This window comes from Panthera onca, chromosome A1 (assembly GCF_046562875.1).
Source record: "Panthera onca isolate mPanOnc1 chromosome A1, mPanOnc1 haplotype 2, whole genome shotgun sequence".
Classification (NCBI taxonomy): Eukaryota; Metazoa; Chordata; class Mammalia; order Carnivora; family Felidae; genus Panthera; species Panthera onca.
In genome coordinates, this window is record NC_138339.1 from 130,011,392 (window position 1) to 130,038,562 (window position 27,171).

Here is a 27,171-nt window from a genome sequence, read left to right on the forward strand (position 1 = left end):
TGTTATTTAAAAAATCATTTTATTTATTAAAACATCTTCATTTACCAAGGCACTTCAGTAGCTTTCACAAAAATATGGTTTTTATCCAGGTGAAGCATCTGCTTTTGGAGTGCCGTGGTAACATAATCATAAAAGACAGTTACACTGAACACAAAATATCTCCCAATGTTACACGACTGAAGTGAGCAACTCTGAAAGACTGTGAACACAGTTTAACTTTCTTCTTTGTAATTTTTTCCCATGATTAGGTATCACAAAAGGAACTCTTATAGTGACTTCATTTTTGGCACTCAGAGAAGTGCTTGTGGCTAAGGCTGATTTCTTTGCACAAAGGGCAATGGCAGGCCATCGCCAGAGTGATTCTGGGTTGGAAAAAAAACAACAAAGACACAAACCAGGAGGCTGAAGAACAAGCCTTTCCTAAAGTCTATTCTGAAGGGTAAATAACTTAAGCAGAAAAAGCTATAACAAACAACAAATGAACAAACAAAACACATACAAAATCTACATTATAGTTTTGAGAAAAGAGATGAGTTTGCTTGCCTCTCTTTCTCACTGATACACTTCCTTCCAATCATACACCAGAAACCACAGTAGCTAGGAGATGTGATTCACACAGCAGTGGAAAACAGAATAAAAGATTCAATGATGCACCTTGTATGGGCCTGGACAAGCCCAAGGCTTTGATCAGATGTAAACAAGTCAACCCAGTAGTCACACTGAGTGGCACCAGAACTCACAAATCAATGCACTTGCCCTTCTTCCATTATCTGCTCAGTTCCCTCTGTATTAATTACCTTTAGGTTTCCCCAGATCTGTGCTCTCCTGCCTGGGGGAGCAACAATCCCATTTAATACCCCTTAAGACTAAGAAAGTGTGAGAAAGCAAACCCTCTGTGCAATTATTTGTTTTCCTCTAAAGTGCACCACTAGAGGGAAATGGGGAGAAGATTTGGGGGGATAATTAGACCTCCAGTTTTGTCAGGAGTCTTTTCAGGTGGCCTGAAATTAAGATGTAAATTTAGCACGTGCCTCTCTTATTCTTCCAGGTCCCATTGGTTCTGGCGAACAGTTAACTTCTTAGGGAGTGCCAAGTCCACCATCCACCAAATCCGGGAGTTAAGATGTATCTAAATTTGTCACTCTGGAGGGAAGGTAATGCCCTAGGGCCACATGCAACCTCTGAGTCTGGGTGTCCAGCCAGGAGCAAGTCAGACACAGAGGCAAGAGCATGAAGGGTGGAGATGTCCACTGCTGAAGGGCTCAGTGTCTGCACAACAGCACAAGCTGTTTCTGACAAGACCCTGTCCCTTTCCTCACCTTCTCCCCCACTGGATGCTGTGTTATAAGGCTGTACTTTTAAGCACTTTGGAGCTTTCTTCACCATCTTTTAACATCCTTGTGTGGCTTGGAGTTTGCCTGTACTTTATCCTACAAAAACAAACAAAACTAGTGTTAGCAATGAATCTTTAAAAAAATGTCTACCAGTCTCTAAATAGTCAAACAAAACCCAGAACTGAGATGATCTCACTAAGGGGGGAAAACTCTTACAGCGGATTCTAAAAGGTTTCTCCTGGTCTCTTGCTGTCCCAGAGCTTCTGGGGTGGTGGAGATGCACATGGTGACACTGTGGTCTGTCTCAGACCAGACAGGACAGTCTCTAAGCACCTTGCCATTTCTAACCCTCTGATGGCTAAACTAGCCCACGGTGTCTGGGAGAGTTTGTAGGGAACTCTCAGCCAGGCCTGGACCCAGTGCATCAACACTGCAACCCAGCAACCCAGCACAACCTTACCCTTTGACCCTCAGCATCTGGTCAATGGTGTCTGGGAGAGGGGTGCCAAAGCTCTCTGGGAGGAACAAGGTGAGAATGGCTGTCAGGATAGTCAGACTTCCCATGAGAATGTAGGGCAGGAAGCGGTCGTAGGCACCTATGGCAAAGACAGAACTCTAAGCGAGGGATGCAGTCAGACTTGGCCTCCCTTCCTCCCTTTGTGCTCCCAGGACTCTAAAGGGGACCACGTGCCTTCTCAGCCTCTGCATCTCCCACAGTCTGAGCTGCCAGATTGAAATCTGGCACCTGGACAGGTCTCAGAACCCAGAGTTGGCACGTGCCCAGAGGTCCTGCAGCGCCTCACGGTACAGGGGAGGGGTGCGGGCCGGGAGGAGGGCACTATTCCTATCTCCCAATGCTGCATTTCCACGGAACTCGAGGTTCTCATCCAGGTACAGCAGTAACTCCTCCACCTCTCTAGATATGTCACAACCCGCTCACTTTGCCTTAAGGCCAGATAATGTGTTTCTGCTTGTCAGATTCATGTAGCATATTCACAACATGTTCTGGGTACTTTCAAGGCAGCCACCAACCCTCCCCAAAGATGTGCAGGCTGGGGGTGTGCAGGAGGGAGAAGCTGCCATGGGGAAATAATTCCAAAGAAGAGAAAAATTGTGCCCTGTTACATAAAATGGCACAAAGCATATCTTTACACAGTACAGAACCATGGTGTAAAACCAAAGTGTTCCAAATTACGGTAATTCTCAGTTCATCCATCAGACGTCTTGAATGGACATCCTTCCCTCCATGTTCCTTTTATACTCTGATTCCAAGAAGAAATTTCTTCAATTAAGTACATGGGCTCCCTATACCATGCTGCAGTTTCTTAGGACAAGGGAACTAGATTCTTTGATGGAAGGCCTGGGATAGCCAGAGCAGAAACAAAACTCTACTTATCTCACTGATTTCTAGCTAGTGCGTAGGTCGTTTTCTGTTTACAAGTGAGTGCCTCCTCCACAGTGTGCCTGGACACAGGCCCTCTCTAGGCACAGATCTGGTACTGGATGGATCCCATCTGCTGTGTGTGCCTGCTTTGCTGTTAACAACCCACCAGAGCTCATATTAAAGGCAATCAGTGCTTCCATGCCACGGCTCCTGCATGCCCCAGCCCACAGGACTTACCGAGGTAAACAAAGTAGGGGGACAGGATGCTCCCCAGGCGGGACGCTGTGGAGCTGACCCCCACACCCATGTTTCTGACCACTGTGGGATACAGCTCGGCTGTGTACACGTAGACCATGGAAAAGGCAGCAGTGACTCCAAACTTGCCCACCATCACCAGGACAGTGGCCAAGTAATACAAATCTGGAAAGGCAAAGGGAAGGAAGTAGAAGGCACCAACCCACTGTACGCTGCTATTAGGCATTTTGTATCTTTTTTCCCGAAGCAAACATATTTTCTCCTTTCTGGGATATGGGGGACAGTTTCTTTAATGACCTTCTGTGGGATAAGAAGCTGTAGGCAAGATAGCCCTCCAAGTTGCTTCCTGAGAGGAGGCTGGGACCCACAGCTGTGTGAGGACATGCCCTTCTCAGCCTATAGACCACCAAAGTGAGCCTCTCAATAGCCCAAGTAAACCTGCTCTAGTCCAGAAGTCACTAAAGACATGCCTGGCGAGGGGTCAGGTGGCACCCCAGAACCGCACACTGCAGGCACTGTGGAATCAATGAATGACCTGTGGATGAATGGGGGTTCCATTCTAACTCATTTCATGCTTTCCCTCACTCAGACCTTGATAATTCATAGGACAGCAGATCCCCAGGAATAATCCTATCTATCCTGCTCGCTGTACCAATGAGGCACAGTGGCCTGTGGGTCACCCTGAGCTCTGGTGTGAGCTCTATGTATATATGCCATGCCTGTGCAGAACACTGCCAGGCTCAGGCGCCCACACACAACCACCAGAGGCCCCCATATTCATGTATATGGATACCATGATGGAATATGAAGGTCCACACACTGTTCTGTGAATTCTGGAAAAAGGTTGCCTCCTTATCCCATCAGTAGGATACCAAGATGGTTTTAAAAATAAAATCCACTTGAGGCACCTGAGTGGCTCAGCTGGTGAAGCATCTGACTTCAGCTCAGGTCATGATCTCACGGTTTGTGAGTTCAAGCCCAACATCGGGCTCTGTGCTGACAGTGCTGAGTGCTGCTCTCTCTTTCTGTACCCCACTCACGTGCATGCACATGCTCTCTCCCTCTCTCTCTGTCTCTCTCAAAAAAAAAAAAATTGGGGCTCCTGGATGGCTCAGTCAGTTGAGTATCCAACTCTTGGTTTTGGCTCAGGTCATGATCTTATGGTTTGTGAGTCTGAGCCCCACATCGGGCTCTGCACAGACAGCATGTAGCCTGCTTGGGATTCTCTCTCCCTCTCTTTCTTTCTTCCACTTCCCCACACATGCTCACTTTCTCTCTCTCAAATATAAATAAAATAAACATTAAAAAAAAATCCAGTTAGGGGCGCCTGGGTGGCTCAGTCGGTTAAGCGTCCGACTTCAGCTCAGGTCACGATCTCACGGTCCGCGAGTTTGAGCCCCGCGTTGGGCTCTGGGCTGATGGCTCAGAGCCTGGAGCCTGCTTCCAATTCTGTGTCTCCCTCTCTCTCTGCCCCTCCCCCATTCATGCTCTGTCTCTCTCTGTCTCAAAAATAAATAAACGTTAAAAAAAAAAAAAATCCAGCTAATGGCCTGTGAGACCCATGCGGTGCCTGGCCTGTTCCTTCTCCATCCCTTCACCTCTTACCAGCTCCCTCCTTCTCCTCAGACATGCCAGAGTTATTCCCTCCTCAGGGTCTCTGTCTCTGCTGTTTCTTCAGCCTGAAATGCTCTATGTGTAGACCCTCTCACAGTCTTCGCCATCATTCCATCTACATCCTTGCTCACTTGCAAATGCCTGTTCTTCAGGGACACTGTCCATGACTGCTCTATTTAAACTAGCTCTCCACTGTCCTTTATTGTTATTATCAAAGGTGACCCAGTCTGCACCATATTAACCATTTTATTTACTGGTCTGTTGTCTTCACAACTAGTGTGCGAACTCCAGGAGGGCCTGGGGTTCTGTCTGACTTGTTTAATTCTGCGTCTTTAGCCCCAAGCACAGCACCTGGTCCACAGAGGCACTCCGGAGCTACTTACTGAATAAATACATGACTAACATAGGCCCAGGTTCAAGAGTAACGGGGTTGGCTCTTTCTTCCCCCTTACTCTGCAGAGGACACATATGCACACCTTAACTTGGGAGAGTTAATGCTCACCACCAGCTCTCACCACTCCCCCAAAGCCCAAGCCATGATGAGTGTCTGGTCCCAGGAGACGCTTTCTCTTGATTTTGTGATGGAGAATGCAGATATGCAAGTAAGCTGTTTCTGCGTGATTTCATTTTCTTCATTAATGGGGGGACACAGCCTGGTAGAGAATGAGTGAGTCAGCAAAAACTCCAGACCACAGATGCATGTGGCCCCTACCTGGAGGCACCAGCTGCACGAAGAGGAGGACGCTACCGCCCAGGAAGAGGGCGGTGGCCATGGAGTAGCGCCGGGGCAGGTGCTGTAGCAACAGCCAGGCCAGCACGTATGCCGGGACTTCAACCACTGCCGACAGGAAGCAGTTCACATAGACATCCCCATGCAAGTTAGGAGTGTCAAGGGATAGCCCAAAATAGCCCACTGAGATGGTCATCCTGGAAAAGAGTGCGGGAGAAAGCTGGAGAAACAGCATCCACGTGCCTCCCAACCTCAACAACTTTTAAAGTACAATTAGTGCAGGAAATTCAAAACTATCCTCGCCAGGAGGACAGCAGGTTTAACCCTGAGCCTTACTTCTTAGAACAAAAGATAATTTCCTCCTAACCCCATGTTAACCCTGGACCACACCAATTTCAGAGCATTCCAAATAGAAAGAGTCCCAGCAAAAAGGCTTATATAATTCAGGTAGATTTACTTTGTTGAGAAAAAACAAAAACAATAACCACCTCCAACGTGCTTCTCAGCTTTAAAAACCCTAAGCCAAAGTACTTACAAAAGCTACTTCCCTACCCTGTGACCCCCCCGCCCCTAAATCCAGCAAGAGCAGAAGGAGCGAGAGAATGAGAAAAGAGGCATGTGTCAAGTAAGGTGTGATAGGACTGGAGGGATAAGATAAAACAATCATTAGGTCAAACATTTGGAGAAAGACCTCCTAGCAGACCCGCCATCTGTGGCTCTCAGCCCAGAGGAGGATGGACAGAAGCGGCTGACCGCAGCCCCACTGTACTTGTGGACAAGGGGAGGAGCTCCCGATGGCAGGGCCACATCATCTCTCATCTACAAGCTTCCCAATGTCCCAGGCCTGGACCCTATCCCTGGTAGGCATTCTCTCTGCTGATGACCAGCACTCTGGCAAACCAGACCTTTAGGCATTAGGATGTTCTGACTCATCTGCATGTTGAAACCACAGCTGGGACAATCAGGAAAAAGGAAGTGTCCAGGAGTCCCTGGGAAATCCAGAGGTGGAAGAGCACCTGGGTGAACCACAGAATAGGTGACTCATCACAGGCTGGCAAGTCTGTGGTGCAGGATGAATGCTGGTCCTGTCTGAGGCCAACACAAGTGTGGTGCACTGCCCTGAGGGGTCCTGGGCAATTCCTTGGAAGTGAGTGACTCACAGTATCCCCCAGGGAGCAAAATAGCTGGCTGCCTCAAAACTGACAGCTCCAGTAACAAAGGATACTGAGATGAAGCCTGCTATTGTCACCCAGCAAGCTCAGGTATTCTACAATCCCAAGGGTCTGGCCACTGAGCCAATGCTACCAAGGCACTAGGCTGTGCCCCCTACTCTGGTAACTCACAAATGCCCTCCTGACATGCTTGGTGAAATGCCTCATTAAAAGGAGCCTGAGGACATCTCGGCTATGGGCCCTGCCTTCAGGACAATCTGTGAACATCCCAAAGGGAGGATGTTCTGCTTCCACATTCCCAGACAGTACTTAGCAGTCTCTGTAATGGGAAGGACATAACGTTTTCACTTAGCTCCTTTTTAAAGGCCTCCCCTGTCCTCGTCAGTCACTGTCTGAGGTGCAGGGGGGACAGAAACAAACTAGGGCCCACAGTGATCAAGGATCTGCCTCAGGACCTGGAGGGTTTCCCCAAAGACCCCACAGCTTCCCAAAAAGCCCCCACAACAGATTTCATTCTCCTTTTCTGAGATTCCATCAAGCTAAAAATTGCGACATGCCCACTTCTTTCACTGCAAGGCAGATCCCTTACGCTTTCTGATGACACAGGCTTTCAATTTGGTCTGAGACACATTTGCAAATGAGAGGCCTGACAGCCACTGCCAGAAGCTTTGTCAGGAAGCCTCAGGTAGGTCTCACTTACGCACCACAGAATTATGGACATGACAGTGACCATTCGGATATTCCGGGTTCGAAGCAGATCCAGAATGCTGTGGGACTGTTGTTTCTTGGAACTCAGGTCTTGTAGCTGCAGGAATGATATGACAAGGGTATGGGATGGAGAGGCTGGAGACTCAGAGATTCAATAACACGCCTGAACCCTACCATCTTAGCTTTCTGCGTCTCCAAGTTGGTGAGTGTTTTATGTTTCTTTCTTGAAAAGAAAAAGTGTGCTGAGTATATCTTACGCTGCTGCAGAAGGCATCCCCAGGCCTTGTCGATGACACATCAGTGAGCAAGAATAAGGAAAAGCAGGTGACCCGTCCCTCAGGGGATGCAGCCAAGGCAGAGGCCCAGGCTGACAGCTCCTTCTCTGCCCCACCCCCAGCCACCATCAGTGGCCACATTCCAGGGAGGCCTCCCGAGCATTCCTTCCTGAGGCTGGCTCCCTGCCCTCTGGGTCAGAGAGAGAAACTGGCTGTGCACTTTATTGATTTGATATTTTTAAAGAATTAATGTTTTGAGTCCTCATACCATGTAGTTATTGGGTTACTTCCAAGGAAAAAAATTTCAGATAGAAAAACAGGAAAATTGACCTCAGCTTCACCCAGAGTAACTTCCTATGAAATTTGGCACAGCCAAGGACATTAATAAACCACACGTCTAAACACACTGATGTTGCTTTCTTAAGCAAACCCAGCTTTGGAGTTTGTTTTTCTCAAGTTAGCAGTTCAACCAAAGGTCAAATTTTGACTTTAATGGAGCCCCTGAAATAGCCTCGTTTCCTCAAAGATGTCAGTGGGGCTTATGGGTTCACCCAGACTGACCCCTCACTGAAAAGCCACCAAAGCTACCACACTTAAAAGCCCTCCCTGCCATCTACTCCCGCCCTGCCATCTGTGTGTCAGAGGTCCTTCCAGTACGTGCTGGGTGGGAGCTGTTGCTGGGCCAGCACTTAACTGAGGCCGGCAGGGCTGTTGGTGGCCAGCAGCTTCTCTGATGCCTGTGATAACTGGTCTCCCTTTCCTAAGCCCTGATCTGCACCTGAGTCCTGAGTGTTTCTCACGTTCCTTCTGCACACACTTCAGCATGACTGCTAGTGGCTGTTCTCATAGCCTTGTCTTCCCATCAGATCAGAGACACATTCCAGGACCCCATCAGCCAGCAATTACAACTTCTAACCTCTTGTGGTAGTCATGAGACTAAGGAAAACTGCCTGCTGTAGATGGTGGAAGGAGAGGGAACAGGAGGGAGAATCAAGACCCAGGAATAAGGTAGAGCCAGGAAATTACCCATGGCACATGAGAATAGGGTTTGCAGAGAAGGGTGGCATAGGTGGAAGAGGCGGATATCAAAAAGGAGCTGGCTCCAAGATGATATGCAACACGAATGACTGGTGGGTGGAAGGACACTGGACATTTCTAACTCCAAACCTACTTTTGCTCCATATTTTATGTACTATTTTTTTTAAGATGAGAAACTACCTAAGACATGAGAAACAATAATTTCCCATGATGCCAACTTCATGCAAGTCCTATTACTCAGAGTGTTTATTATTCAAATTAATGGTTTAACCATATGATTGCCTAGAAGAGAATTACATAAGTATGACAACCAAAGGTGAAGGTGAAGAGATTTGGACAACTGGTACCTTCTCCTCAACATGTGAATTTGAACAGGACCTGCTGCAGGGCAGCTGGGGCTTGGGCAGAGAGAGGGCTGGGCTCCTGCGTGGTGCTGGCCTAAAATCATGGTCACGGACACCCTCTGCCCAGCTCCCTCATGGCGCTTACCTCACTTGAGTCAAAGATAGTTGAGGGTGCAACAATTCCATTGATTTTGGCAGCCCTGCGGATGATGACCTCTGCCTCTTCAAATCGTCCCTGAGAGATGAGCCATCGGGGGGACTCTGGGATGAACCTGGAAGTATAAGCAATAATCTCACTGGGACAGTCCTGCCCAACAGACCAGGTGCAGCATAAGTGGAAGTGGGAAATGGGGTTTTAGAGTCTACATTTGGGGAATGTCTGGTGTTTCCAAGCGAGAAGCAAAGAGATGGTTGACACTATACCCACTAATGACCTGAAGTGTGAGCTTTTGAGTACCCTCAAGAGTGCACAAAATTTGGAGGGTCCTGCGCACCCGGACGAGATTGCTTCTTAGGCTGGCCACCTCCATTTCTAAAGAATGGTGGTGCCACCTGCTGGACACTGAGGAGAAAGGCATAAGATAAGTTCCTGAAGCCTGGCTTCTGTCCTGGGCCTGGCCCAGCCCAGACTCTTGCCCTGCTGTACTTTCCTACTTGTCCCCAGCATCCACAGAAGCTTCTGCACTGGCCTCTTAGCCTGTAGTTTTTCCTCACTTCCCACCCCTGCTGCATCCAAATGACTTGTCAGATCCCCTGCCTATGTTTATCAAAGCACCTGGGACTTCAAGATTTTATGGATCTTATTTTCTACCTCACCAAATGGACTCTGCCCTTTGGTCATGACCAGGAAGGACTCATGCTCTGCTCTGTGTCCTCTCCCACTATGCTCTGTAATGCTCTCTGCTCTAAGGGGAGCAGTGATCTCACCAACCCCACCTGCAAGGGGCAATTCCTGCCTCAGCCGCTCTGCTGTGTTCCCACTCTTGGTATGGACAGCCTCCTCTTTGCCTGTCCAAGTGCTCTATCTTGGAAGCCCATATGGAGCCTGGCTTCCTCCATGTAAGCCAGGGGACTCTCACTTCCAGTGCTCTCCCTCTTCTCCCAGTGCCTGTGGTGTGAGGTCTTGGCAACACACAGCCAGAACCAGGGCCTAGGCAGTCTTGTCAGTCTGATAACTTCCTGAAGGTCATACTAGACCCCATCATCTCCCGGCTACAACTTCTTCCTCTCCTTGCGCTTCAATAAACCCAGCACAGGACTGAGAACAAGTCTGTTGATGTCTGGGGATTTTGTTTTGTTTCCTTTTTGGCTTTTCCGGTAGGGAAAAAACATTCTGAAACAACTTACAACTAATTTACACTCCCTGTCTCTGGGAGCCCAAATAGGGATTTGTGGCTTGCTGCTGCCCCCTAGTGAAGGCCAGGTGGAAGACATCCTGCCGATGGGCACCCCTGGGCACAGGCGACACTCACCACCAGAGCGCGGCACACAGCACCCCCGGCACCGTCAGCGCCAGCAGCAGCATCCGCCAGTCTCTGATGAAGTAAGCAAACAGTGGCAGCAGCATGTAGCCAAACGCATAAAATATGCACACTCCTAACGTGGAGAATATAATACGAACCGACTTGCCAAGGATTTCTGTTCCTGTTCAAAACAAGGGAGGAGTCATGTTAGCACTTTAATTTAGGTAATTTCCTTTTTGATTTTTTCTTACGTAATTTTCAACAGAAATGGAAGCAGCCACGCCCTAGGAAACGGTGGGATTCTGAACCCCGTGCAGTCTGAGCGCCCACTGGGGGTGCCCCACGCTGGCCTCTTAGCCTCCTCAAGGACAGCTCTACCTTGAAAATTTTATCACTTCCCCAAGCTGTAAACTAAAGATGCCACGTTAGGCCTCAAAATGTAATCCTCATGTGAGGAAGAATTTATTAAAGGGGAAGTCACTATGAAGGATGCACATGGGGGCTTAAAGGAAATATTTTTAAGAAAAGATTATTCTATTAGACGTGAAGAGAAAGAAATAATCCTTTCAGTATACAACCCAAGGAACCCAAAGGCCAATAAGCTAGAGTTGGATTCCTCCAAACAGTGAGAGTGGGACTTTCAGTGAGAACAGGCCAAAGTACTGCAGTGTGTTCTTGGAATTAAAACCCTAAACATCACGAGACTAAAGTCCATTCATATCAATTCATTCTTTCCAGTCAGTTTCCCTGGACACAATGCTTTACAGAAGAGGCAGTTTTCTTCCTTGGCAAGCCTACCATTCATGGCCCTTGCTCCTCACATCATGTCTCCATCTTTCCTTAGCAACCTTAGCTCTGGGAAGGCTCTTTTTTTTTTAACAGATGATCTTGGGTGAATTATAGTAAAGTGGCTATTGAATACTAATGGGGCCAAGGGCCACATCTCAGAGACCAGAAAAGAACTGGAATTCAGCCTTCAGGCTACCGTGCTCCTAGTGACTCAAGGCTGGGCACTCAGAGGACTCAATTTCACTGCCTACAAAACTAGGTTCAAGCAGTGCTGGTTGGTGTTGCTACAGACCATTTCCCCTTGGGGGACATCATAGCTATCTCCAGAGAGTGGGTGGTGGGATGATGGTGAAACACAGGATCAAGTACTCAACTCCAACTTGATGGCCATACCCAGGACAAATGCTGCCACATAGTTGGAGATCTGGCCCATGCCCACAAGGACAAACAGTACAGCAAACATCTCAAAGTTCTTCGAGAAGATCTGTAGGAAGCTGAAGCCTGTCTGCATGCCCATGGTCACAAACAGCACGTTCTTCCGACCAAACCTGGGAAGACAGTGACAGAGATCCAGCTGGGAGGAGGTGGCAGAAATGGGCTCCACCAAGATGGGCTTCCCCCAGAGCTCTCCAGGGAGGGGCTGTGGACAGTGCTGCCAGGGTGCAGTACAAGGACAGTCCTGGTCTCCAGTCCCTGTGCTGTTACTTGCCCTCCCCACTCCCCAGGACCAATGTTCAGCCCAGGAACAAGGACTGCCCCCAAGGTAGTGCCAGAAATATGATAATGATTGCAAGGGATTGAAATGTATTCATTATGCTTACACCCATACATTCAGAATGTAGCTTTTTACAAGAGAACTGGTTTACTTTGGAGGATGATGGAGAAACAAGTCATTTTAAATGAAGACTGGTAAATAAAGGAAAAGAAACAGTTGTCACATATCCAAAGAATGTCAACAGGAACCAATAATAGGTGAGGGGAAATATCATTTTATGAAAGTATTCCAACTATTAAATGAAAGAGAAGTGATAAAATTAGAATATCACCATATTATAATCTAATAAATGGACAGATTTGGGAATTATGTTTCAGTGACTGCTAATGGTCTTTTTATGAAAAGATAACTGAATACTGCATGCATGATTTCTAGTCTCACTAAAGGGTATGAACCTGAATCTGATTAAGTCTCTATATCCAACTACCAATATGCAAGAGACACAGAGAAAAGAGGAATATGCTGAAGTGCACCCTGAGTATGCAATCAGCAAAATCCAGACGAGAAAATTCTACAGAGGAACAATCCAGAGTGCAAGAGATAAAATATACGGTAAAGAAAAGGATGGAGGCAGAATCCCTTAATCAAAGTAGACTAAAAGACATATCAAAAACTTTTTAAGTGGCCAAGACTAGACTTGTGTTTAAGGATGCACATCGGAAGGATAAAACTACCAAAAACCCACAAGGAAGTAATTAGTATAAAAGTCAGGCTGAGGGGCACGTGGGTGGCTCAGTCGGTTAAGCATCTGACTCCGGCTCAGGTCATGATCTCACGGTTTGTGAGTTTGAGCCCTGCATTGGGCTCTGTGCTGACAGCTCGGAACCTGGAGCCTGCTTCAGGTTCTGTGTCTCCCTCTCTCTCTGCTTCTCCCCCACTCATGCTCTGTCTCTCAAAAATAAATAAATGTTAAAAAATTTTTTTAAGTCAGCCTGGTGGTTACCTATGGTGGAGAGAGGCTGTTGTACTTGAGACAGGACATGTGCACGGGGGCTCCTGGGTGGCCAGCAAGGTTCTATTTCTTGACTCGGTGGTAGTTACAAGGTTATTTCCCTGGAATAAGTCATCAATCCACCACACACTTGTTCTGTGTGGTTTTCTCTATGTTCATTTAAAAAAAAATTTTTAACTGTTGGTTTTTTGGGGGGTTTGTTCTGTTTTAAAGATAGTATCACAGTCAGAGAGGAACAAGTCAACGTATTTCAACCAACCTAGCAGGTTCAGCTGGAGTCTGGCCAGGGCTGGCTGATACCCATTTTCATTCAGTGAATGTTTACTTGAACCTCAATTATATACTAGGCACTAGGGATACTTCTGGATTATAAAAAAAAAAAAAAATGTTGTTTCTACCCTCAAGGGACTTACAGTCTACAGTTGGTGGGACAGACAGTAATCACATTCTAATCAAACAACCACACTACTGAAAGTACAATTACACATGGACACAAGCGCACTGAATGATCACCACTCAGGTTCACAAGGGATACAACAAAAGAAACTATTCTGGCCTGGGACTAGGGGTTGGGGACGTGGGCATTCAGGGAAGGGATCCCCGATGATGGGGAGCTGATGAGGCCCGAAAAAGAAGTTATTACTGACAAAGGGAAGTAGGCAAAAGGGACCAAGCATTCACAGTATAGTGGAGGAGACCAACATTAATCAGATAACACCTCTTATTTACCAATTTCCAATCAGTGCAATGGAGAAAAGGCACAAGGAAGCATGAGTTGGCCTTCATGGTTGAAGAAGGTCGGGGTGATTGGGGAACACAGAGAAGAGCATACACAAGTGCAGCTGGAGGAGACAGGAGGACATACACAGCCAGCAGCCAGCCTGAGTGGCGTCAGCTGTTCAACAGAAGGCTGCCGGGGTCGGTGTGTGTGGGGGGGAACCAAACCGCACAAGGCCTTGGTGCCATGTTAAAGAGTTTGGTGCTTGTCTCCAATGAAACAGGTTTAATGTTTGTTTTTGGTGCTAATGGCATCCAGTAGGTAGAGGCCAGAGATGTTCTAAACATCCTAAAATGCCCAGGATAGTCTCCCACAACACAGAATTTTCTGGCTCAAAATATCAATAGTGCCAAGGTTGAGAAACTCTGGTCTAGAAGGAGACCATCTCCCCCTGCATTGTTCCATAACAAGAGTACCCTACACACAAACCTAGGGATGGCCCCTTCCTATAAGGAGACAGGGATAACCTTTACCCATGCTTTCCCTTCCCATGGGTTCCCTGGGATGGTAGGGAAGAGAAAGACCCAGGGAATCCTTACATAGCACCAGTTTTTGGCAGTCCAGGGCTGGGACCAGAAATGCTTACTCTTAAAGTCTGTCAACAAAATGTCAACCACACATATGTTAGAAAACCAGGAAATATCTGACTACTTCTTTCTAGGGCTATGCCCTCTTGTAATTCACACACAAGAAGGTAACTCGGTATCTTCAGGTAAAATGCTGTGACAACCCAGGATTATTTTAACTGCTCTTGAATTTCAGGCTTATTAACGTTCTAGAAAGGAGACTAAATCTTTGCCCTATACAAAAAGTTACTGTTGATACCCTAGACAAGTTGAGGGCATGAATCTACTGCTCTGAGGTCATTTCTTTGGCATGAGGTCATTTTTTTGAGCCAGCTTACTTAGAAGTAATGAGATCAGAAACCGTCCATCCCGCCGAGCCTGGTGCCTCCCATAGGGGTGCAGACAAACTTGAGAGGTGATGCTAGGAGCTGAAGGCAGGGCTGCACCTACAACAGCTACACTTTTAGCTGCTTCATTTACTTGACATAGATGACCCTACTTAAAAGAAGTCTGCTCACGTTTTTTACGTTTTTAAAATACTGCACTTGCCCTTTAGAAGGCTAAGGTAGTCCTCAATGTACTCATTAATTTTCCTTCTACTGTTTGCTTGGGATCACATCTGTGGAACTTGAACACTTTCCTCAGGCATTCATGGTGTTCCTGGTAATCAGGTTCTCAGGCTAGCCCACAAAGATCTACTTAACCCATGACATAGTTGACCCAGAAAAATGCACTGAGTTTCAACTTTGAACTTGGGGTACTTCCTTCTTGATTTTTACATCAAGGAAATTCCTCTGAGTCTTAGCTGCCACTCAACCCCGTGAGAGGAGATTTCCCACCGACCAGCCCATTTGGAAGGTCTCAAAGAGCAGTCCTGGGCAGCCCCTGTTCTCACTCTACACCCTTCCCAGGCAATCTCCTCCACACTCGGGGGCTTTGCCAAGGGTTCTACGGAGCTGACGATTCCCAAATGTGTTTCTCCAGCTCAAACCTCTCATGGAGCACCATAGCTGTACATCCAACTGCAGGCTCATTTCATCCACTCAGGCCTCTCCCAGTCACACCAGATTCAGAACACTCAAACTGAGCTCCACTCTTCTCCTACAGACATGGTCCTCTTCCAGAGTCCTTTGTCTCAGAGAAGGGCTCTGTTGTACAGGCCCCAAATCTTCCTTCCTCTCCTGCATCCAACACACAGCCAAGGGCTGTTGGTTGGACCTCCTACCTCTCTTCTCCATTTCTACCACTGTCAGCCTGGTCCAAGCCATCATTTCCCACATAAATACTGTGACAGCCTCTTATGTGGTCTCTCCACAACCCCTCTTTCTCCCTTTCAGTCCTTTCTCTGCAAAATTATCAGATAATCGTTAAAAAAAAATACAAATCTGATTATACCACACTCCTGTTTTTACAAAACTCTCAGCTCCCCACTACTCTGTGACTAAAGCCCAAATTCCTGTCCATCAGCTAAGCTTGGCCTGCTCTTCTGCTTGGGCCTCCATGTGTCATGCTTCCTCTTCATACGACTCTCCACACATCCACCACAGAGGACTTTTTTCCAGGTTCTAAAGTGTGCCGTCTCTTCTGGAGTCTAGGCTTAAGTACAGCTCTCTTTGCCCAGAATGCTCCTTCCTCTCTGCACCCCTTTATCGCTGGCCAGTTTCTACTCATCTTTCAACTCCCAGCACATTGTCATCTTGTCGGGGTAGTTTCTCCTGGCCTCCTCTGTCAGACTCTCTTAGCTTCCTGTACTACTTCTCTGTATCACTTACACCACAAAGGACAAGTACATGCCTCAATTGTTTAGTACATTCTGCCTTGATAGAAGGAAAATTCTGGAAGAGCAGCGCCCGAGAACAGTAGTCCACACAAAACAGAGCATCAAGGCTCTTTGGGCCCAGATCCTAGCTCTGCCACTTGCTGGCTTTGTGACTGTACAAGTGATTTAACTCCTGTGGGTTTAATTTTCCCTGTCTGTAAAAATAAGAGTAAGAATACTTCCTACTTCATAGGGTTATGATGAGATTATTTGTTCTTTCTTTTAAATTTGTACAGTGCTTATGAGAGTGTCTAATACATCTTAGGTGCCATGTATTTGTTATATAAATATAAGTAATCAACTGATGCTTGCTGCTAGATTAAAGATCTAGGGAAGCAAGGTCTTTCCTCCAAAAGAGCAAGTGTCTCAGGCTCGTCTAGAATTGTCAATCAGTGGTCATGGCCCACCTGACTCTTTAATGCTCACTGGTGACTGCGGGAATTTGATCCTTTTCTAATTTTTTTTAACTTTATTTATTTATTTTTGAGACAGAGACAAAGAGCATGAGAGAGAGAAGGGCAGAGAGAAAGAGAGAGAAAGAGAAGGAGGGAATCCCAAGCAGGCTCTGCACTGTCAGCACGGAACCGGATGTGAGGCTCAAACTCACAAACCGTGAGATCATGACCTGAGATGAAACCAAGAGTTGGACACTCAACCAACTAAGCCACCCAGGCACTCCGACCCTTTTCTTTTTTTTTTTTTTTTTTTTTAAATTTTTTTTTTTTCAACGTTTTGTATTTATTTTTGGGACAGAGAGAGACAGAGCATGAACGGGGGAGGGGCAGAGAGAGAGGGAGACACAGAATCGGAAACAGGCTCCAGGCTCCGAGCCATCAGCCCAGAGCCTGACGCGGGGCTCGAACTCACGGACCGCGAGATCGTGACCTGGCTGAAGTCGGACGCCTAACCGACTGCGCCACCCAGGCGCCCCACTCCGACCCTTTTCTAATGGCTAGATGACACTTGGGAAACACAAATCTAGTGAGAAATGCATTTATTTCTCATGAAGAAAGAATTCTCAGGTAAAAACAATAATCTAAACATGCCAGAACATCACCCTGAGTTTGTGCTATGGGACAATATGACTTTGTTCTTTAAAAAAATTTTTTTTTAATTTATTTTTTGAGACAGAAAGAGACAGAGCATGAGCAGGGGAGGGGCAGAGAGAGAGGGAGGCATAGAATTCAAAGCAGGCTCCAGGCTAGGAGCTGTCTGCACAGAGCCCAATGTGGGGCTCGAACACACAAAACATGAGATCATGACCTAAGCCGAAGTGGGACACTTAACTGACTGAGCCACCCAGACACCCCTGACTTTGTTCTTAAGGTAGGATGACATTCTCATCCTGAACTTCTCTGTTAAACCCCAACCAGCTAGGAGAACGCTGGGACTCCACTGGGTGATCCAGTACAGCCAAGGACCTTGGTGAAGGCTATTCTTCTCACCGTGGGCTTCTCCAACAGACCTTGGAGCCCTAGGGTAAAAAGACAGGGTATAATGGATCCCTCTGAGGACTTCATGGAAACTATGGACCTTCCTCCAGAAAAAAATGCTCATATACAATCTCTAAAATTTTGCACATAATTTCAAGAGTAGGTGAACTCCCTAAGCCATGAATGGAACTTGAGTTAAAAACCTTGGAATTACACAAATAAGCTGCTTACGGGCCAAAATAGCACATTTTCTGCTTGTTGTGAAGTAGGTAACATAACCAAAAGTCTCTTAGCTAAGAGGCACCATCCCCATGAACCCAAGAGTTCTGCCTGTTATGCCACTACCAGCTAGTGAGATCTCTCACCATGCAGAGAGAATGATGGTTTGGAAAATACAGAGGTGGTCATTCATTGTAGGCCTTAAGATGTACAAAAAATTCATCTGCATGTGTGTGGTGTCTACCTCTCCAAAGCTCAGGGACATGAAAGAGTCACCTAGGGAAAGCCAACTAGGCTGGTACAAGAAGTGAATTATGGCATAATTCTGGTTCAGTGGGATCATGGATATAATTCACTCAGATTGTTCTGCTAAGCAAGAATTAGAGAGGAGGTTGTTGGGTCTCTTTACCTGGTATGGAGTATATACTATAGACACAGCTTCCTCTTCTTTTAAAACACAAGGCCCTGGGCTGAGAGACTATCATTTGAAGTCAAACGCCAGGTACGTACATGCTCCTTGTTCGGTCCAATGGTCCCCTGCAGCTGCAGGAGACAGACACCCACCTTACCTGTCTGAGAGCTGCCCCGAAACGAAGGAGCCCACCAGCACACCCACGAAAAACAAGGAGACCGTGAGTGGGGCCTTCCAGTCGTCCTCACACACCAGGTTCCACTGTAAGGGAGCAAAGGGACATATCACTCACTTCTTTTGTTAAATGTTTTAAATTTAAGATTTCTTGTTAAATTAAATGAGAATATCCTGCATCCCTGCAGGTTCTGTTTACATTACTGCACAGGTGCATGACCTCATTCAGGCAGGCATAGGCTCATGTGGGCATCGAAGCAGAGAGGAGGTTGCCCCTCACAGGGAGAGTGGGCCCCTCCCATCCTGTTTTTCATGGCTTTCAGCTCCATTGTTTTGCTACCAATTTGAGGAGGGGGGTACAGGTAGGGAGCAAATACTGTGGCCTTTCATGGTCACTTCTAAGAATCTGTGGATGGGGCAGGGTACTCTTTCCGTGGGGTTGAGGCCATTAGGATGAATGGCACAGGAATGGGTCTAGAGTGGGACTCTGGGGCTCTAAGAGTCAAGGCATCCAACAAAGGACTGAGGCCAGAGGGCCCGGAATGCATCATGTGGATCTGTTCTTGAAGCTGGACCCAGGTCCCCACTCTGGGCCAGTGAGCCCTGGGATCCTTAATGCTGTGCCAAAAACACTAGGCCAAATTACAGCCAAGAGCTCTGAGCTGGGAATCAAGAAACTGGGTTTAGCTTCTGCTCTACTGTTAAGTGGTTATCAATGTCAGGTAAGATTTTCCTCCCTCACTGTGCCTTAATTTCCCCATGTGTAAAACAGGGATCAAGGTACCGAACAGGCTGCTCCGCTTGAGTTTCCCAGCTCCCAGTGCATAGTTCCATCTATAGTTACCATGAAAAGAGATCTGCAGGCATGGGGAAGCAGCTGAACATTCAGATGGTGGGTTGCCCCAGCCTAACAAGGAGCCAAAAAAAAGAGAGGAAAGGACAAAACAAAAAGCTTAGTGGTTCCCAGAAAAATGTTTCCCAGAACAGAGAAAGATGGTGCTCAGTAATCACCAAGAAGGCTGCCCTCCAGGAATGCAGACCCTTGCCCGTCTGGTGCCAGGCTGCTGGCCTGCCCTCCATGGAGCCTGCTGGCTTCCCAGTAACAAAGGCGGGGGGGCGATGTGCAGCTTCCAGGAAAGCATTTCTTCCAGGCCAGTGACGGGGAAAAACAAGTCTGCTTCCCTGCCCCACTGGGCATGTGTGCACATAGCCTCTGGGCACCTCAGAGGGGTGTGAGGCAGTCCATGAAGAACCCCCACAGCTAACAATAAGGGTCACTTGGCCACATAACTGGCTCTCCACTCTGGAATAAGCATGCACCTTGGATGGGCTGAGAATGGTGTGGTGATCCTCACTGCAAGGAAGAGGTAGCAATCTGAAACTCAAATCTAGAGAAGTTTAGGGGCGCCTGAGTGGCTCAGTTGGTTAAGCATCTGACTTTGGCTCAGGTCATGATCTCAGGGTTTGTGAGTTTGAGCCCCCCTTCTCTCTCTCTCTCTCTCTCTCTCTCTGTCCCTCATGGGATTCTCTCTCTCTGCCACTCGCTTACTTGTGCGCGCGCTCTCTCTCTCTCTCTCTCTCTCTCTCTCTCACACACACACACACACACACACACACACACACAAATCTAGAGGAAGTCCAGATTAGCAGGAGGCAAGGATAGAGGAGCACCAAGGTCCAAATACTCAGGCAGCCCTCCCACCCCCGCAGCCTCAGTGGTGCTAGCACCTAGATACCATCTCTCTTCTAGGAGGGTGAGTGCTCCCAGGACAGTCCTCATACAGACACAGCTGCTACGTCAGGATGGGAGTGACCAGGGAGTGAGAACTGGGGGACTTGGTAATGGGGTGCAAGCCTCTGGCTCTTAGGTGTTAGAGCTTCAGGGGCCAGATTACGACTACCGCAGCTCCTGACTATGATGGGCTCTATTCCCAGCCAGCACGCATTACTTTTGTAGCAATGGAGATGCAAAACTGAAGAGTCAGTAGCTGCTTCTCAACAGGATTCGCATGAGGGGTGGGGACTGATACAGCTGAGCTAGACTGGAAATCCACAGGGACTTCTATAGTGAGTTCTGGAGCAGTAGACCCCTCCCCCAACAATGTCAGGTCTCCTGATACAGGCTTATAGGGAATTCTGTGCTGACAAGGCCAAGTGTTACCTGAAACCAGGTCAGACTATCCCCTGCAGGAGACAAGGTGTCTGTCATGCTCATCTTGGGATAGATTCCCAGGGCATCTCTCCAGTACCTGCAGCCTCAACCCCACCACTTGGTCCAGGCTGTCCTTACTCTGGGCAAGTGTGTAACTCCTTGGAGTAATTGGGCCCTTTATCCACCACTGATTCTTAACAATCCTCAGGACCTGGCTTTGGGCCCTCCAAAAGCAAACCCGGGTTGACACTTCCTTCCTACTGGCCACAGACAGCCTATGAGTAGGGTCAGGAAAGATAATAGGTCTCAAAAAATGAACACAAGGGCAGCCATGGACTAGATCCTACCCAGCCAACCCATTCAGCCAACACAACCTGTCAGCCACCAGGATTGCAGTGGGCTCCAGGATTTGGCTTGCATCCTCTTTAGCAGAGGTGGGCTGAGAAGCCCTTAGAGTCCAGGCTACGTATCCAAGATTTGTGTTTGCAGAGCAATCTAGTGTTCCTATCCTGAGCTCGTGGCTCCCCAGCCGTGACTAAAGCAGCTACAGACTAGCTCATGGATGCTTCCTCTTGGTTCGTGGGATAGGCTGGTACTGGCTGATGATAGCAAGTCTCAGTGTTAGAACTAAATGTGTGTTTAAGATTCAGCTCATGAGTCTAGCATTGTGACCCCTCAGCTGGGCGAGCTGTGAAAACAGACAGCCTGAAAAAATCTAAGAGCCACTCTGGCAAGGGTCCAGACTTGCCATCCTTCCTGTTCAGAAATGTGCCTCTCTACTGGTGATGGTTTCATGGATCTCTCTCTCTCAAAGCTTTTCAAACTGTACACTTTACTTATGTGCCATTTATTTTCTGTTATTTACACCTCAACAAAGCTGTTAATGTTTTTTTGTTTTAATGTTTATTTATTTTTGACAGAGAGAGACAGGGCATGAGCGGGGGAGGGGCAGAGAGAGAGACACACACAGAATCCAAAGCAGGCTCCAGGCTCTGAGCTGTCAGCACAGAGCCAGACGCGGGGCTGGAACTCACAGCGAGATCATAACCGCGAGATCATGACCTGAGCCAAAGTTGGACGCTCAACCGACTGAGCCACCCAGGCGCCCCAAAGCTGTCAATGTTTTTAAGAAGAGAGAGAACTGTGTCTCTTGTATGCAGTATATAATTATAGCTGCTTCTCAGTTATGGGAAATAGAGATGTGATGTAGATCCCTGGGACTAAATGTTCTAACCTGTGAGTTGGCTGGAAGGGAAAAAAGACAGGGTCTGTGCCCATAGGGCAGAAATTCTTCCTGTGATGTACCTGGCCTGACCGCATCAGTGGTCAGACACGCTACGCTGGTAAGCACCACCTGTTACTGAATGCCATGTGTTCCTACACACATTTCATCCTGCCTCCTGCTGCAGTTAATGGCAGATCCTTGCCCCAAGGCTGTCTGGGCAAGGAGACAAAGAATTTGCTGCCATATCCTCTATATAACGCCTGGCAGTGCTCTACAGAGGAGAGGCTATTTGGTACATAGTTGAGTGAGGGAATAGATAAATAAAAGGGCTGTTAACTTGCAACACCACAGTATCTTTTGGGCTTGGACCTTAGGCTTGGCTGCTCAAGGCCCAGATGAACCCTGAGCTTCAATCTCTAGAATTTTTTTTCTTTTTTTTTCTTTCTTTTTTTTTCTATTTAACCCCCTCTCTGTGTCAGCTCTAAGAACTTTAACCCAGGGTGTCGGTTCTCAGCTAGCTAGAGCAGGGCTCAATCTGACCACTCATGTCTAGATGGTTCTACTAAGACTGTGTGTACAGGGGCCTCAGGGACCCAACAAGTAACTTCTCTGGTTGCCATGAGCTCCAAAGGCAGGGCTGAGGGTCTGCTCACTCACTCTCCCTTGAGTGAGACATGTCAGCAAAGACCTAACAGTGAGGCACAAGCTCCGGGTCTTTCCACACTGAGTCAGCCCAGCCCTGCCTCCCAGGTTGATGTGGTTTTTCCTTCAGGCAGGCTTGTAGATAGCAGTGAGGGCTGTCCTATCTTCCAAGACTCGGTACCTGAGATAAGACTGACAGAAAAGCCAGTCCAGAGGAAGAGACTTTCCAGGACAATAAGGAGTGAGTCAGAGTATTGCCATGGGCTGGGGCAGGAGGCTTCAGAGAAGCAGAGAATGGCCAGAAGCAAGGAAACACACATGACTGCCAGGTCTTAGCTGAAGACACCCTAACTGATGGGTGCCAGAAGAGCTAGAAGTTTCTCAAAGAATCTTTATGGCTGCTAGCTGGGCTAGAGAAATACCAAAAAGCAGGTGGGCCAGGCAGCCTGAGAAATCACCCAGGTTTCAGAAGAGGGGTAGTCCTGAATCAAGAAGCACTCAGATATTGGAGCAACGCTGCAAGGTGGGGTGGCTGATTCTCTAGTACTCCAGGAATGACTGAGGGGCAGGGAAGAGGCCAGTCTAGAAGCACAGGGACCACCAAACTATTCCCGAAACATTCCCTTTCATCGCATTCCTTTTCACCTCCTTTCCGCCAATCCCAACACCTTGTCGCAGATCCATTTAGGGGCAAGCCACAGTTTGTGGGCTGGGAGGTTACATTTTCTTTAAAATATTTTGGTCAATGCTTTCTGACCACCTCCAAGTTTCCCTTCTATGAATTAAACTGTCCTTTCCTTCTTTAGCTCTCAAACTTTAGACAACATTTCTTAAGTTGTTCATTAATCCATTCACCAAAAATTTCCTTCAGTACGCTGTCTATATCCAGCCTCATGTCAGGGAGATGCAAAGAGGTAAATCTACCACAACGTTTAGTACTACATGTACATACTTGATAACTTCAACAAGGAAAAACAATTAAACAGGAGACCTATAGTTTTCATCTTCTGTTGAAAAACAAATAGGAATTCAATACCAATGTACTTATAAACACCTCTATGTATGATTTGGGGCTGAGGGCAGGCTTGAAACTTTATCAGACATGGAACTGTCTGCAGTGATCAGCAGGCCAGGTCCAGGTTGGAAGACAATGGGTCTTAGAAAAATGGAGCCATCAGAATGTTAATGCAATAGCTTCCAGGGGTGACTATTCACCTAAGAGGAACAAACAGCCTTGGACTTAAGAGTCAGACATTCCAGAATCCCAAAACAAAGGGCTAAGTAATGTATTAACCTTGTCTCCTTGCAAAGGCTGAAAATGTGTATGTAGGTAAAAGGGCACGCAGCTCTTATGAAACTGCCAAGACAGCTAAATAAATAGGCTAAATACAAAAAAGGAAAAGACTGACATTGGCAGCAATGTAGCTCAAGGACCCTTCCACTATAGTCGACCTTTGGGAGCTCATCAGTGCCACCACCAGTCTTAGCCCAAGACAGGATAGGGGCAGTGAAGCAAGAGCAAATGAGTAGGGTAAGCCAAGGGACTCTAGAAGTCAGGGTAAAATCCAAAGAGATGCCATGAGCTTCTCGTGAATTCACTGCTTCCCCTTTCATTGGGCAGCCAGAAGCAGAATTTGCAGGGACTCCTGTGTCATGAAGTATGGCTTCCCCTTGGTGGCCTCAGCAGCAACCTGAGGGACAGCCTCTGCTTTCACAACTCACTGGCTTCCAGGGGTGTGACAGACTTGCTTGTGACGCTAGGAGCGAGGACTTGTAATGACTAGGAGTTTTGATTCTCTGCCGACTCTTGGGTCACAAAGCACTGTCAGCTACCTCCATTCAGTGCCTCTCTTGTCAAGTATCAATACCTCAGGACAGTGGAATGATATCACTAGCTGAGAGATCCCAGTGGGGCTCAGATCACACTTCTATTACATATACATGGCAGTAAGGAAGCACAGATGCTGGGGACATCAAACATCCAAACATACAGAGCACAGGTGTGCACATCCATAGACACAAGAGGCTCAAGGCAGTGATCAGACTCCCTTGAAGGGTGACAGCCTCCAGAAGCAACATAAAAGGAGCCTCCAGAACCCCTGTGGGCTTACAGGAGGGTTTGATGCCATATCAGGACCTGTGCACACTCCCTTTTAGAACTCTCCCTGTGAACCCTGCCCTCCTTCCAGGTTGTTTCCAGCTGCTCCAGACTGGAGCTAAACACTCCAGATTCAGCGAGATGCCATTGCCAGGAAGCTTTCTCTCATCTGTGAATCCCTGATCCTGACACTTTGTGAACCTGGGCACCTAGGTGCCTATGGAGGACTCTTTTCACTGCTCTGCTAGTTCATTTCTGCTTGAGACCCCAGGGAGTCCAGTATCTGAATAAGATGCAAAGCACATCTACAAGCATCCGTTAACGTGATGCCATACATGTAGTACTAATGACTGCAGGGTCACTGGGGGAGACAAAGCTACCCAAAAAGGAAAATCCAAGGGGTTGGGGAATAAGAAGCACCCCCCCCCCCATGCTTCCTATGAACTAAAGTTGTATGCTTTAAATCTGCCCAACGACATGGCCTTCGAATATTCTAAAGCATTCCAGGTGAACAAGTCAGCCTGAATGGATGTTCAGATGAATGGGTCCTATAATTCTGGTAACTAAACATAAGCAAAAGGTAAACAATCCCTGATAGGGTATGACTAGACAGACATTTTGGATGAGGGTGGATGAGGAAAGAGTAACTGGAGAAAGGAGCACCGTGACTATTTTATACACATGCTTCCCTTAGTTTTACAAGTTTTTAAGAAAGGAGTGTTTCTCTCTGAACAGATGCCAAGAGGCTAGAGAAAAAGCGGTGACAGCCCCTTGGCCCAAGCTCTGAATTTGCTCAACACCCCCATCTCCATCTAGAAAAAGTCTTTGATTATTCACGGTCTTAGAGTATCTATCAGGGACCACCGTGGCCTTCTTGGCACCCTCTTCAAGGTGGCCATTAACATAGGCGGCTAATAGGACACTCGTGCTGGGAGGGGCATGGTCTGGTTGGAAGTCACTTCTCAAAGCGTTGCCTGGAGGATGCCTACTTTGAGGTGGATAGTGTATTGGGAGAGAGAGAGTGACAGCATCCAGCGCACACCTTGTGGGGTGCAGTGCGAAGGTCCTCCCCACGTCCTCGGCCCCGGGGCTAGTACGCACCTCAGTCACGATGGTGGACAGGTAGATATCCTGGCTAAACTCCCAGCCATCCAGGCAGCTCTCCTGCTCCAGTTGCTCCAGATCCAAGTCGCGCCCCGGCTCCAGCCCCAGTGCCGAGAAGTTGGCGATCGCCGCGAGCCGGTAGCGCCGGCAGCTGTGAGGCACCTTACGACCGTCCTGCAGCCGCAGCGGGATACTGTGGTTGCGCCACGCGCTGCTCAGGTTCGCGGTGTCGGGCACCCGGCAGCGGTGCTCCGGGGTCGGCGTCAAGAACACGACTGACATTCCATTGAAGCCGTTGGGGATGATGCTGGCGCTGAGCAGGAAGAAGATGAGGCGCTGGAAGGGCCCCCACTCGCCCAGGAAGGCGGTCACCTCGTCGTAGTCCCGCATGCCGCCTTCGGCGGCCAGCGGCGCGCTGCCCGGGGTCGAAGGACGCGGGGGCGCGCGGCAGCGCGCGGGGGCGGGGGCCGGGGGTGGAGCGTGCGCGTGCGCGTGCGCGTGCGCGCCAGGCCCTCGTCGCGCGACCCAGAGAGGGAGGGGCGGTTTGTCGGCCCTCTGACTGAACCGGCTGTCGCGCTCCAGACGCCATAGCGGCCTGCCTGCAGAGACCTGCTTTACATAGAGCTCGAGGCTGGGGCGGGTTCTGGGCTTAGCGGCGCAGACGGAGAGGCGGGACTGGGTCTGTGCGTGACGGCGGGTGGGCGGGCCCCAGCCGCTGCGCGCATCTGTGGCTCTCACGGGGCGCAGATGTGGGGTCTAGCTGGTTGGCGCCGGACCTTTGCAGGAACAGTCTTGGTCTTGCAACCCAGGTAGCCGTGGTTCGTCTTAGGAAGGCAGTGAGACTCGGCGCCTCGGCGTCTGGCCCAGCGCGGAGCCAGGGGAGGGGATGGCTAGACCACCGGAGTGCGAGGGTCAAGTATAAAAATACCGTCCCTCCACCCCCGCCAACTTTTTACTGACTTCTCTTGAGGGACTGTGACTGGCCCAGAGTCTCCCTGCCAGTTAACTGACCTTGACACCGCCCATCCTTGTAACAGTGGCAGGGATTGTTTTGAAAGTGGAACCGTTAACTACCCTAATGGAGAGGCTGGGAGCAATGACTTTTAATTCTAATCCAAATGCCCTTTCCATACTTTGGTCTGCGTCAAGCCCCTTTGTTGTCCTTTAACTTGTTAAATGTAAAAATTTAACTTCCAGAGTATTGACGACCCCAGTCTAGGATTAAATGTTCATTCAGATTAGGTATTTCTGCACAATTGGCTCAATAGCTGGTAAAAAAAACAAAACAAAACTAGATGCTTCTAAAGTTTCACTGTCCAATAGATTACGTTTATAATTTAAGTTTTTCTAGTAGTCATATTAATAAAGTTACCAGTTTTAGCAAATAAAAATATAAGATACCCAGTGAAAATTTGAATTTCAGTTAAAAGAGGGATAATTTTATAGTGTTAAAATATAAGCAGGAACATATGAAATTCACATGTAACTGGGTGTCCCATATTTTATCTGGAAACACTACATATTAAGGAAAGTAAAAAGGAATGGATGAAGTTAGTTTTAATAATATGTTTAATAATATATTCAGTCCGAGATTTCCAACATTATCATTTCATCATGTAATCAACATAGAAATTAATGAGATATTTTATATTCTAATATAAAAAAATCATTGATCTTACTTTTCTTTTTCATACTAATATTAAGAATCCAGTGTGT

At 47.8% G+C, this 27,171-nt stretch overlaps 1 protein-coding gene across 2 annotated transcripts; it reads right to left on the bottom strand.

Moving 5' to 3' along the window:
• SLC22A5 (solute carrier family 22 member 5) lies at positions 1 to 26,042 on the bottom strand. Of its 2 annotated transcripts, XM_060636188.3 has the most exons (10): positions 25,453 to 26,040; positions 18,218 to 18,321; positions 11,500 to 11,654; positions 10,327 to 10,498; positions 9,000 to 9,126; positions 7,194 to 7,294; positions 5,300 to 5,514; positions 2,956 to 3,138; positions 1,795 to 1,930; positions 1 to 1,430 (listed from the first exon to the last, which is right to left on the bottom strand). In XM_060636188.3, the coding sequence occupies exons 1-10, from the start codon at positions 25,843 to 25,845 to the stop codon at positions 1,343 to 1,345; spliced, it is 1,674 nt and encodes a 557-aa protein (XP_060492171.1). In that variant the 5' UTR covers positions 25,846 to 26,040; the 3' UTR covers positions 1 to 1,342. The 2 variants fall into 2 exon arrangements, with proteins under 2 accessions (XP_060492171.1, XP_060492173.1); XM_060636190.3 differs by lacking the exon at positions 11,500 to 11,654 and having other exon boundaries at positions 10,327 to 10,389; positions 25,453 to 26,042.
• Between the last annotated feature and the right edge of the window lie 1,129 nt (positions 26,043 to 27,171).

Bases quoted from the DNA above. Each gene is read 5' to 3' on its own strand.
- SLC22A5 (XM_060636188.3), bottom strand. From the start codon at position 25,845: ATGCGGGACTACGACGAGGTGACCGCCTTCCTGGGCGAGTGGGGGCCC. The intron at 10,499-11,499 runs GTATGGCCATCA...TGTTTTGAACAG, and splicing joins TGTGGCAGCATTTGTCCTGG to GAACAGAAATCCTTGGCAAG. The intron at 9,127-10,326 runs GTGAGTGTCGCC...TTATACTTCCAG, and splicing joins CTGTGTGCCGCGCTCTGGTG to GTTCATCCCAGAGTCCCCCC.